Source organism: Entamoeba nuttalli (genome assembly GCF_000257125.1).
Source record: "Entamoeba nuttalli P19 unplaced genomic scaffold asmbl_9710, whole genome shotgun sequence".
Classification (NCBI taxonomy): domain Eukaryota; phylum Evosea; order Mastigamoebida; family Endamoebidae; genus Entamoeba; species Entamoeba nuttalli.
Window position 1 is genome coordinate 9,152 of NW_008579783.1, and position 11,915 is coordinate 21,066.

The following is an 11,915-nucleotide window of genomic DNA, read 5'->3' on the forward strand; positions in this document are numbered from 1 at the left end:
ATTCCATTCTATTTCTTAAATAAAAAAGAAAAAAACAAAAAAGAAAAAGAGTATAAAGAAATTTGTTTAATGAGGTATTTTTACTACAATAGCAGTGATATTATCAAGACTTTGTTTTTTAAATGCTGTATCACGAATACTATTAGCAGCAGTATCAACATTAACACTTTTAAAAACAAGAGTTGCAATATCATCTTCATTTAATACATCAGTAACACCATCAGATGTTATTACTATTTCAGTTACATCAGTTAAATCAAAAGAATTAACATCTGGAATAGCAGAAAGTGGTGGATGAAGTGTTCTATCACCTAATGAACGAGATAAAGCAATAACACCTTCTACTCTCCAAGTATTACCAACTTTATAACAATGACCTCCATTCTTTTCAATAAATTCTCGTTCTTCTAATATATCAGGATGATGATTAATAGTAACTTTTTCAATTTTCTTTTCTGAATTTCTTTTAATTAAAAATACAGGTGAATCACCAACATGAGCTACATAAGCTGTATTTTGTTCAATTGCAACAATTGTACCAGTTGATCCACTTTCTGTTTTTTCAATAATAATTTGATGTAATGTTTCAAATGTAGATATTAATGCTTCATGAACATCTTTCTTTTTCTCTCTTAATGCTTTTTTTAAAACAACTCCCATTTGTTTTGATAATTCAATAGCTGCATCTTGTCCATGATGACCATCAAACATACCAATAACTTCCATAAATGGAATATTTGTTTCATAAACACAACATGTATCTTCCATTGTAGGTTTTTTACCTATTGTTTGTGCAATTCCAACTTCAACTTCATTTAATGGAACAATAGCTTCATTAGGAAGAATACTTTCTCCTATTTTAATAACTCCATTTTGAGTAATTTTACATGTAAAACTACAAGTTGGTAATTGTGTTGTTGATCCAATAGCAATACATTGTCCTTCTGAATCAAAAACAGGTTGTTGAGCATGATAAAATGCTTCTCTTCTACCACGAATACGAGCAGAAGAAACAGGTGTTGGAGTATCATCAGAATGAGGAGAAGGAGTACTTTGAGGAGTATAATTTGATCTTCTTGATCTTCTAACGATTGGAGTAATAATTTCAGTTTGATCATTTACTTTAATTGTTGAATTATTATCTGATTGAAACCCATCATCATCAATTGAAAGTTTATAATCATCACCTTTTATATTTCTTTTATTCATTTCTTCAATTATTTCTTTTTTTATTTGTTCTGATAATGTTTTCATTAATTCTTCTTTTACTTCATTTCTAATTTCTTGAACTTTTGTTTCCCAATCAATTTCTTCTGATTCTTGTTCTGAAGAAGATTCATCATTTGAATCTATAGGAGGTAATGGCATTTTTTTTTCACATAAAGTAATATCTGAACATATATATGCACTCACTGGGATTTCAATAGCAATTAATGCTCCAATGAATTGATAAGTTCTAATAACACAATTCATAACTTCTAAACCAAATGAAGTTTTTACCATTAAAAACCATTTTGTTTCATGTTCTAAAGGAATACCAATAGAAATATTATTATTTTCTTGTTTAAATTGTAATTTAGTACAAATACTAATTATTTCATTAAATTGAATATGAGAGAACCATATAATATAAACTCCATCTTCAGTTAATAATTTTAAAGAAATATCATTTTCTTCATCATTTTTTATTAAAACAATAGCAGCAAATTCTCCATATTCATTAAGTACAGAAGTTGATATTTCTAAATATTTTGAACTAACAGTAATAACACGAGGAATAATTGGAAGCATAACATTTCCAGCAGACATAAATCTTGTAAAAGCTAATTGAAGAGTTTCAATTCCTAATAATTCTTCATTTCCTTTTAAAAGAAGTTGTATTTTTTCTGATGTTTTTTCTATTGAAGTTATTTTTTCAATAAGAATTTTATAATCTTCTTTAAGAGATTCTAATTGTTTATAACTTGTAGATAATTCAATTATTTTTTGTTCTAATAAATTCATTTTTTCTTCATTAATATTTGTTGTTTTAATTTCATTGACTGGTTTTGTATCAACATTAAATGGTTTTCTAACTATTGTATCCATAACTAATCCTCCATAATCAAATTGAATTTGATATCCTTCATTAACTTCATTAACATTAATAATATGTGTTAATGTTTCTAATCCATCTTTATGACTAAAAACTTTCATTGTTGTTGAATATATATTTCCATTCTCTTTTTCTGGTTCATTTTTATCTATTAATGACGCTTTAATTAATAATGAATCTAATAGAGATCCTTCCTTTTTTGTTAATTGAAAGTTTACTATTAATGTTTTTTGTTTTCCAATGAAAAATTCAAAACTTTTGGTCTTATTTTCCTCTGTCATTCAATTATCTCTTTTTAAGTTTCTTTTAGTTCTCTTCAAAACTTGGTTTTCTGTATTTTTTTTTTTTTCTTCTATCAATTCCAAAACAAAAGAAATTAAAACTTCTTGATTCTAATTCTTTTTTAGTTCGACTCTGTTTTTTCTTTCTTTCTTCTCTTAAAAAAAATAAAAAAAATCGTTGTTATAAATTAATAAATAGTAGTACTTCTTAATTGACTTTTTTTTATTGGTGTAAATAAATGTAAATACTTCTCACCTTCTTTATTTTCTCAAATTTCTCCTACTGAATTACATAAAAAAAATTTTAATTTTTTTTTTAATTTAGTTGGGATGATTTAACTCTTAAAAAGACTTTAAAAACTCTTGTTGAATTGATAATAATAAAAGTGATGAGTATATTAAAAATACTAACGATTCTAATAAATATTTAAATAAATTTACTTGATAATTTATATATAAAAAAGAATTTAAAAGAAATAAAGAAAAAGAATTAAAAATGGAATTAGAGAATAACATATTAAAAAAAAAATGTGAAAGAAAATACACATTCCCAAAAGATAAAACATAAATCATCAATTGGTATCACAAAAACAAAAAAAAAAATCCTAAAAATAAGAATTAAATAACATTTAATAAGTAATTTATGTTTTTCTTTAAAAGAATAAAACCAGAAATAATGAAGAAATAAAAAGAAATAAAAGTAATTAAGGTAATTTTAATTGAGATGAAGAAAATATTTTTATTTCTCCTTGACTTAAAGTGTCTATTTGACTTTGAAGATTATTAATTTGATTTTGATCTCCTGATAAAATATATTTATCACAAAAATATGAATTGGAATTTTTGACAGCAAGTCTAAGTTCAGCTATACTTTTATCTTTTATTTAATGAATAATAAATTCAATTAACTAACAAAGAATACAATTCAACACAAACTTTTTTCAATAAATTCTTTTTTTTTAATTTTCTCAATTTCTATTGCTTTAAAAGGGGGATTTTTGAGAGGATGAGTTTCTTCCTTAAAAATGAGAATATACTTTCTTCCTAAATACAGAGAACAAATGAATTCTTGATTAAAACAAATGTCAGAATATATTTTTAACATTTAATAATTTAAAGTTCATTTAAAACAAAAAGAAAGAGAAAAAGAAAAATGATTTAATTTAATCACTTCTCATATCTTTTATGATTTTATTAATTGCTTGTATTCGTTCTACAAGATTTGGATGAGAGTTTTCAATTGTAGAGACAAATGGATCTACAACATATGCTGATAAATTATTCTTTTGTAATTTAATTAAAGCACTTGCTAATTGATGATTACCATGTTTAGTAGCATATGCATCTGCTTGATATTCAAAATTTCTAGAAATAAAATTAATTCCTAAAGAAACAATTTCCATAAAAGGTTCAAGTAAACTTTGTAATAAAATAAATCCAACAACAACAACTTTTTGATCAAATCCAAATTGAGTATAAAGTGCTTCATCTAATAAGAAGAATTCAATAAATTTAAAAATAATAAAGAATTGAATTGATTGAATTCCTAATAATTTAAATATATGATAATGTTTACAATGTCCAACTTCATGTAATACAATATCAACTAATTCATCTGAAGAACAAGTTGTCATTAAAGTATCAAATAACACAAGATCTCTTTTTCCAAATAATCCTGAAAAGAATGCATTTCCTTCTTTTGCTTTAGAAGAAGCATCAATAACAGAAACAGATTTTAATGGGAAATTTACTTCATTTAATTTTGATTCAATTTCATTTTTACATTGATCTTCTTGTAAAGGAGTTTTTTTATAAAACAAAGGAATAATAAAAGGAACGAATATTAAAGAAATAATAACATTTAAAGTCATTATTCCAATCCATAAATACAAAGCTAAATTTTGTGTTTCAGAGACGAAATAAAGTAAAGTTATTATTACTAAATTTAATATTGTTTCTAAAATAAAAGATTTAATAAAGTCTTTAATAAATACAATAAGTGACATATTATTCATTCCATATTTTTCACGAATAACAAATGTAGTATATAATTTAAATGGAATTGAAATTAATGTAGAAATAAAATCAAATATTATTATAAATATTATACTCGTTAAAAATTGATTGTGTATTGTTGAAAAATCCCAAATAGTTCTTAAAATTGGTGAACATAATACATACATATTTATTATAAATGATATCGTTAATCTTATAAATGATACTTTACTTAATTCTAAATGATAATTTTGTGATTTCTCAAATTCGTTTTGTTCAATACTATCACCATATACTTCTTTAACATCATTTGGTATTTCTTTTATATAATATAATTTATGTTGTCTATAATGTTTATATAATTCAAATAATGTAGTTAATATTGTTAACACTATTTTATTAGTATTCTTATTATTCTTAGTACTTCTTTTTGTTTTTTTTCTCTCTTTCTTTTGTAAAAAAAAAGGAATGAAAAAAGAAGAAAAACAAACCAATAATACTTGTCCAATATGGAAACATGTTTTATTTAATATTTGAGTTTTAACCCTTTTTTTATTTTATTTTATTTTTTTTTTGTATAAAAAAAAACAGAAGAAGGGACGGGATTACTCTCCCCTGAAGCTAGAATTATTGAAATTAGCTCTCTTATCACTTAATTAATTGCTTTTATTATTATTGTATAAAAAAACATTAAAATCACATTAATTACTCAAAGAAAGTCATTCATTATTTTTAAGAAAGTCATTGTCTCTTTTAGTTAATGGATCTTCATCATTTTATTCAACAACAACTTCTTCTTTTACAAAAAGAAAATAAAAATTATATTTCTATTCAAAATGATATTATTTCTTTCTTTCAAGGATTTTCAAATGATCAACAACTTCAAGTATTAGCAGATTATATATATTATATTATTAATTCTGCTATTACTAAACATTTAACTAAAAGTTTATTTTATCATAATTTTATTAAATTATGTTCTTGTCTTCTTGTACAAATACCAAATGCTTCAACAATGTTATTTCAATTAATTATACTTCCTAAAACAACATTTCAATTTAAAAAACAAATTACTAAATTATTATATTATTTTAATCCAACAGTATTTCCTGAAAATTCACAAAGTATTTTAAAAGATTTATTATTTTATTCAACATCAACAAAATTACAATGTACAATATTATCTTTATTAATGAAAATGAATATTAAATGTAAAGAGTATTATTTATTATTATCAACATCTTCAAATAAATTATTACATTTATTAAATCATCAAGAAATAATTGAACAAACATCATTAGAAGTATTATTACATTTATCAATGAATACAATTACTCATGACAATGCAATAATAATTTTAAATAATAAATTTAACTCATTTTCATCTGATCAAATTCGTTTATTATTTCATTTTATTATTACTTCTTATAATGATTCTTTTATTCAACCAGTGTGTATTGAACTTCTTAAAATGATTTCAAATATTCCTGAAACACTCTTTATGAAATTAAATTATTTAATTGATGCTCCTTTAATTTCTCTATTATCTACTCTTCTTCTCCATCATATTACTCCTCAACAATTTTGTAATGTTAATAAAATTACAATAACATCAAATCAATTTATACTTCATTGTGCTGCACGTGTATTTGAAAATAATCAAACAATACCAATTGAATTAAATGAATTATATATATTAAATCAATTAGAACAATGTAATATGGGATTAATTGATATGATGATTTATTGTCCACAATTATTATTTAAAACAAGAATTAAAACATCTGAAATATTTGAACAATTATTAAAGAAATCAAGTTATATTTATCATGAATATTCAAATATTGGAATAATTGTACAATGTTGTGTTAGATTATTACCAAAAGAATCAATAACTATTATAATAAATTATTTATCAAATATTGATTTTAATTATCAAATGAGTGAAACACTTGGTTGGAGTTTTGAATATTCAATTCAATATTTTATTCATCCAAGTTATGTCAAATTACCTTTAATGAATGAAACTGAAAAATGTGTAATAATTATAAATACTCTTCTTTCTTCTAATCAATTTATTGAACCTTATAAAACTACTTTAGAAGAACAATATATTATTCCTTTATTAGCATCTAGAAATACTGTTGTTATTGCATTATTTATTATGTTACATCATTTTATGGATGATTTAATTGAATTACTTCCAATGATTATTGAACAATTTTGGAATGATACAAATCAAATGATTCATTCTAGTTTATTAGAAACATTCATTCATTGTATTAATGAATATGGAATAGAAAAAGTTGAATCAAAATTAGAAAATTGTAATTCAATACAACATGGTTCATTTCATTATCAATCGGTTGCTTCAAATGAAATTACTGAAATTTTTCAATTTCATTTCGATTTTTATGTTGATTCAATACTTCCTCGTGTACTTAGTGAAGAACTTCATAAACCTAGATTATCAAAAAGAATTAAATTTATTATTATTAATGGGGTAATTGATATGATGAAAAATGATATTTTACTTGATCCAATCGTATTAAGTAGAACAATTATTATAATATGTAAGGATATGCCAGAATATTTAGATAAATTAATAATCTATTGTCATTCACGTGATGAAATTGTTGAAGAAGCATTATTATCAGCTCTTCTTCAATTAATTCAATCAAAAGAAATCAATGAACTTCTTTCAATTATCAAATATTTTATTCAAAGAAAAATTATTAAAGGAAAACGAATGTTTATAGGAATTATTGGGGAATTAATCAATGGATATTCAAATACAATTAAACTTATTTTTATGAAATTATTAAATGAAATTACTGAATGGGGATATGGTTGGGAATTACTTAGAGGAATTGGAAGTGTAATATTAAATAGTATAAAATTTAAAGGAGAACTTGAAAAAGAAAGAATAAAATGGTTATTAAATGAAGAAGAAACAAGAAAAGAAGATGTAGAAACAATTCCTAAAACACAATTTTCATTATTATATGATTCATTATTTCATTTCTAACTAAAATAAAAAAAAATTGATTGAATTATTGTTTATAACCCATCCATCCAATCTATAATTCTATCATCTATTATTTCTTCATTTCTTAATTTGATTTTATTTACTGTATGATATAATTTTTTCATATAACTTTCAGTGTTTGTTTTTAACCATTGAGTCTTATCTAATCCTTCACTAAAATTATTGGTTTTTATTGCCTTGTTCATTTTATTATTAAATTCTACAAAACTTTCTCCTTGAACAAGGCATTTACCATTTTTAAAATACATAATTGTTATATATTCTTGAGCAATATTTAAATGAGGAATAATAAATGGATCTTCAAATGTATACATATGATAAATAGGAATATCTTTTCCATAAATTGAAAATTCATCTTGAGTTACTTCACGACAATTTTTTGGTGTAGTAAATAAAATAAATTGAGGAATTTGTTTTTTAACTTCTTCCAAATCAGAGTTTTGTTTGAGATGTATTAACCAACACGAATGAATATTTTGTTGAGACATAGAATTTATTTTATTTTTATTTTTTTCAACAATTGTATTAAATATTAATGTCTTTTCAAAACTAAAGATTTAATGATATTTAAAAAAAAAAAACTGTTCGAAAGAGAAGATTCAATGAATAAGAAAATAAGAAAGGAAAGAAAGAAGAACACTGAGTAATTATTATTCATCTTTGTTATCTCCATGTTGATTATTCAAATATGAGTATCTGAAGAGGTTATCTAAATAACGATAAAGAGTACAAGCAAGAACCATTTGAACAATAGCAAAAATCGAAAATGCAGCTACAACAGCAAATCCAGCAATAGACAAATTCCAAATAGAATTAAATTCTTGAATACAAGTATGTCCTTGTGAAAATGCTGCAGGATAAGCACATTTTGAAGCATCAGCTGGAAGAGTTTTCCATCCACAACAATGGAATCTTAATTCCCAAGTTGCAATAGTTGATGACATAGTTGCTTCTGAAGCAGCAGTTAAACCAAATGTAATCATTCCAAAAACACCTTCTAATACAAACCATGTTATTAACGATACTATTAATGTCATAAAATAAAGCATCATACTCCATTGTTTTTCTAAAAGAGCACCAACCATTCCTAATGAACCACTTAACATACAAATTGCACCAGCAACAATAAGATATACACACGATGCTTTTGTAAAATATAAAGTTAAATCACCATCTTTTCCTTCAGCTGATCGAGCAAATGCATTAATATCTTTTGTAAATACAATTGATGCAACGATTAAAAAAAATCCTATTAGAACATAAACGGCTGCTGCTATAGTTGTTGATAGTTCAAGTTTACTAACCATTACTTCTTTTTAAAGTTCTCTTTTTAAGTTTCTTCAAAAATTATTCAATTTTTTAAGTCTTTTATTTTTTTTTAAGTTATTTTTAGTTTTTTTTTTATTTTATTATTTTTTTTTGTTATATAAAACGTAAATATGAGATAAGTTTTTAATGAATAAAAAGTCACAAATGACAAAATTGTCTTAAACCCGTAAAATGTGGGTAATCAGTCGGTCGTTCATAATCACTAGAAGCTAATTTAAAACCATACACACGAGGAATATAATGAAATGCATTTTTAGGATGTTCATCAAGTTGTAATAATAAAAGATGAGCAAAAGTAGTTCCAAAAAATGCACCGTCTAATTTTCTTGAAGCGAATTGTTGTGGGACTATATAAATATCATTACAACAAGGACAATACAATCTTACAGGTTCCATACCTGGATTATCATATAATCCTAAAGGAAGAAGAGGATATCTCTAAGTAATTAATTCATGTTATTCATTCATTTTTATTTTAATAAAAGAGAATTAAACAAACATTACATTTCATACAAGGACAACATCCAAAAGCAGAATGTTCATATTTTCTTAACATTTTTTGTTGTCCAGCTGAAGTAACAATATATCGAGCATGAATTAAACCATATAATTTTTTTGATTCTTCATCAATTTCTTGTTGGATATCTGGTGTTATTTCTTGTGAATATTCTAATTGTAAAATTGTTTCAATTGCAAGTTGAAAATGTGGAACACTATTTTCTAGTCCATATAAATTAAAGTCGTTGTCGATAAATGACTCATCTACTTCACACATAAATTCATTTTCTCTAAAAATTAATTACTTTTTTATTCTTTCATTTTTCTTTTTAATGAATAAAAAACAATTAAAATTTATTCAAACTCCAATGAACAAAACCACTTAATCCAAGTCATTTCCCCATTTTCGTCCTCTGATATATTCATTAATTTACTGTTTCAATTAAACATAATGAGTTCTTTTTCTGTCTTTTTGAAAGGAAAAAGAGAGAAAGAAAAAATGAAAAGAAAGAAAGAAAAAATGAAAAGAAAGAAAAAATAAAAAAAAAAGAAAAAAAACCAAAAATATTAAATAATAAAGAAGTTGGACAATTTATTGTTTTTTACTTAAAAAAAGATTTTATCTTATAATTTACTCATCACTTTCTTTACAATAATATATCTCGCCATATTTAGTAAATGAATGACCTAATAACCAATACATTTTCTCTTTTATTTTTATTGTTTTAAAATACGTTTTCATAGTACTTTTTACTGAATTACGAAATTTTGATGTGACTGATAATGTTTTTTGTGTTTTAGCTAATACGCAATTTAATAAATCTTCATATTCAACTCGAACAATATATCTATCTGATTTTTTAATCCATTGAAATACTTCTCTACAAGTATTAATTAATTTAATTATTTGATAATAACTTAATGGTTCAAGTTGTTGTCTTTTTTTTAATTCTTCCATTGTAATTGGTTTTCTAATTGGTTTTAATGATTTATTTGGGTCTTCTAAAAGAAGTTCTTCTTCTACAATTTTTTGTAAAATAGGATTTCTAATTAAAGGAGAGTGAGTAGGATAATGTGAAGGAATAGGTGGTATTTGACCTTTACTATGGAGTTTAGAAAATATTGTAATAGTGTCAAGATAGTTAGTTCCTGCTTTTATATTTTCCATTTCAGTTTTAAAATATTTAATTATTAATCGTTCTTTCTCTATAATGCAATTATATCGATGTCGTTCATTTGATAAACTCATCGCTTCTTTTCATTTAGAGTTTTGTTGTTTTAATTTTCAAATTAGATAGAAAAAAAAAACTGGAAAAATACAATTAAAATTAGTACTAAGGTTTTTGAAAAGAAGTTAGTTTAGATATTTCTTCATTATTTGATAATAATATAAATCTCTTATTATCTCTGATCATTTTTGAAATATATGAGTTGACTTTTTCACCAATCATTTGAATGTCATTTTTATTAAATATAATTTCAGAGTTATATCTTATTTCATTTATGGTTTCTTTTTGTTCTAATCCATTCTTTGATAAAAACAATTTACAACTTAATGTAAAATGTAATTCTGTTAATAAATCAATCAAAAAATGAAGGGATTCTATAAATTTATTAGTTTCATATCTTCTTAATGCAGTTTCATGTGAAAGACCACTTTCTATTTCTTGTTTCATTCTCTTTTCACATCTTTTTTCAATAAATGAATTGACTGAAATTATATCTTCTTTTGAAAATCTTATTTCTTTTACATTTAAAAATTGAGAGGTTGTAGTACTTCTTTTTATTGGTTTATCAAAATAAATGTCTCCATATTTACTTAGAATTAATAGGAATATCGATTGTTGATATACTTGATAATTCTTAGTTTTTTTATATTTTTGACTCTTATTATGTGTATGTTTAATATTCAAAATTCTAAGAGGCTTCTTGTTAATTAATTGAGTATCCATTTGATATATAGTTTTTCTTTGAGTGTTTCAATAAGAGAATGAAAGAATAAACTTAATTATTCTACACTTATTTGAATTTTCAATTATCTTTTTTTATTTAAAACTTTCATTTCATATCTCTATTCCTTTTTCTTTTAATATTTTTCTTTTGTTTTATTGAAATTTCTTTCAAAGTCTTTCTATGTTATAAACTTCGATTTATTTTCTTATGATAATATATTCTTATTTTAATTACATTTTTTTTCAATAGAATTTTCAAAAGAAATATTCATTTATTTTAAATTTTCTTTGTAATTCGTTATCAATTGATTTTCAATTGTATGAATTTTCAATAATTTGATTCTTTTTTTAAATAACTATTTCAATATATCAACATCCATATGTTCTTTTTCACTTATTTTAACTCAACTAATATTTCTTGTATAACAATATTCATTTATTTATTAATTATTTTTATTTAAAAAGGAAAGACACAAACTCTTAATTACACCAAGAAATTAATAACTTCTCTTTATATTCTATTATGACAAAATTTATTCTTCCAGTATATTTATTATCATTAATTTATGTACAATCCATATATAAGAGTTATAATTATTCAATTTGATCAGTGATTATTTAAATAATTCTTTAACATATTTATTTGGTTGTTTATGTTCATTGGAATATTACTTTTATATTATTTCATTCATTATTAAAAAGGGTTATTCATTATT

At 23.0% G+C, this 11,915-nt stretch overlaps 8 protein-coding genes across 8 annotated transcripts; 1 reads left to right on the top strand and 7 right to left on the bottom strand.

Annotated features, from left to right (window-relative positions):
• Positions 1 to 66: 66 nt before the first annotated feature.
• On the bottom strand, positions 67 to 2,196 carry ENU1_204670 (protein phosphatase domain containing protein; the record flags this gene model as incomplete). Its single annotated transcript, XM_008862214.1, has 1 exon — positions 67 to 2,196. The coding sequence occupies one exon, from the start codon at positions 2,194 to 2,196 to the stop codon at positions 67 to 69; it is 2,130 nt and encodes a 709-aa protein (XP_008860436.1).
• A 1,343-nt stretch (positions 2,197 to 3,539) lies between these two features.
• On the bottom strand, positions 3,540 to 4,890 carry ENU1_204680 (CAAX prenyl protease, putative; the record flags this gene model as incomplete). The annotated part of the gene is made up of 2 exons (XM_008862215.1): positions 3,540 to 4,762; positions 4,863 to 4,890. The coding sequence occupies 2 exons, from the start codon at positions 4,888 to 4,890 to the stop codon at positions 3,540 to 3,542; spliced, it is 1,251 nt and encodes a 416-aa protein (XP_008860437.1).
• Positions 4,891 to 5,131: 241 nt separating this feature from the next.
• ENU1_204690 (hypothetical protein) lies at positions 5,132 to 7,399 on the top strand (the record flags this gene model as incomplete). Its single annotated transcript, XM_008862216.1, has 1 exon — positions 5,132 to 7,399. One exon carries the CDS (start codon positions 5,132 to 5,134, stop codon positions 7,397 to 7,399), a length of 2,268 nt encoding a protein of 755 aa, XP_008860438.1.
• Positions 7,400 to 7,431: 32 nt separating this feature from the next.
• Positions 7,432 to 7,908, bottom strand: ENU1_204700 (hypothetical protein; the record flags this gene model as incomplete). Its single annotated transcript, XM_008862217.1, has 1 exon — positions 7,432 to 7,908. One exon carries the CDS (start codon positions 7,906 to 7,908, stop codon positions 7,432 to 7,434), a length of 477 nt encoding a protein of 158 aa, XP_008860439.1.
• Positions 7,909 to 8,070: 162 nt separating this feature from the next.
• ENU1_204710 (tetraspanin family protein) lies at positions 8,071 to 8,727 on the bottom strand (the record flags this gene model as incomplete). The annotated part of the gene is made up of 1 exon (XM_008862218.1): positions 8,071 to 8,727. The coding sequence occupies one exon, from the start codon at positions 8,725 to 8,727 to the stop codon at positions 8,071 to 8,073; it is 657 nt and encodes a 218-aa protein (XP_008860440.1).
• A 160-nt stretch (positions 8,728 to 8,887) lies between these two features.
• On the bottom strand, positions 8,888 to 9,673 carry ENU1_204720 (casein kinase II regulatory subunit family protein; the record flags this gene model as incomplete). Its single annotated transcript, XM_008862219.1, has 3 exons — positions 8,888 to 9,187; positions 9,249 to 9,537; positions 9,612 to 9,673. 3 exons carry the CDS (start codon positions 9,671 to 9,673, stop codon positions 8,888 to 8,890), a joined length of 651 nt encoding a protein of 216 aa, XP_008860441.1.
• Positions 9,674 to 9,878: 205 nt separating this feature from the next.
• Positions 9,879 to 10,496, bottom strand: ENU1_204730 (hypothetical protein; the record flags this gene model as incomplete). Its single annotated transcript, XM_008862220.1, has 1 exon — positions 9,879 to 10,496. The coding sequence occupies one exon, from the start codon at positions 10,494 to 10,496 to the stop codon at positions 9,879 to 9,881; it is 618 nt and encodes a 205-aa protein (XP_008860442.1).
• Positions 10,497 to 10,581: 85 nt separating this feature from the next.
• On the bottom strand, positions 10,582 to 11,199 carry ENU1_204740 (hypothetical protein; the record flags this gene model as incomplete). The annotated part of the gene is made up of 1 exon (XM_008862221.1): positions 10,582 to 11,199. The coding sequence occupies one exon, from the start codon at positions 11,197 to 11,199 to the stop codon at positions 10,582 to 10,584; it is 618 nt and encodes a 205-aa protein (XP_008860443.1).
• Between the last annotated feature and the right edge of the window lie 716 nt (positions 11,200 to 11,915).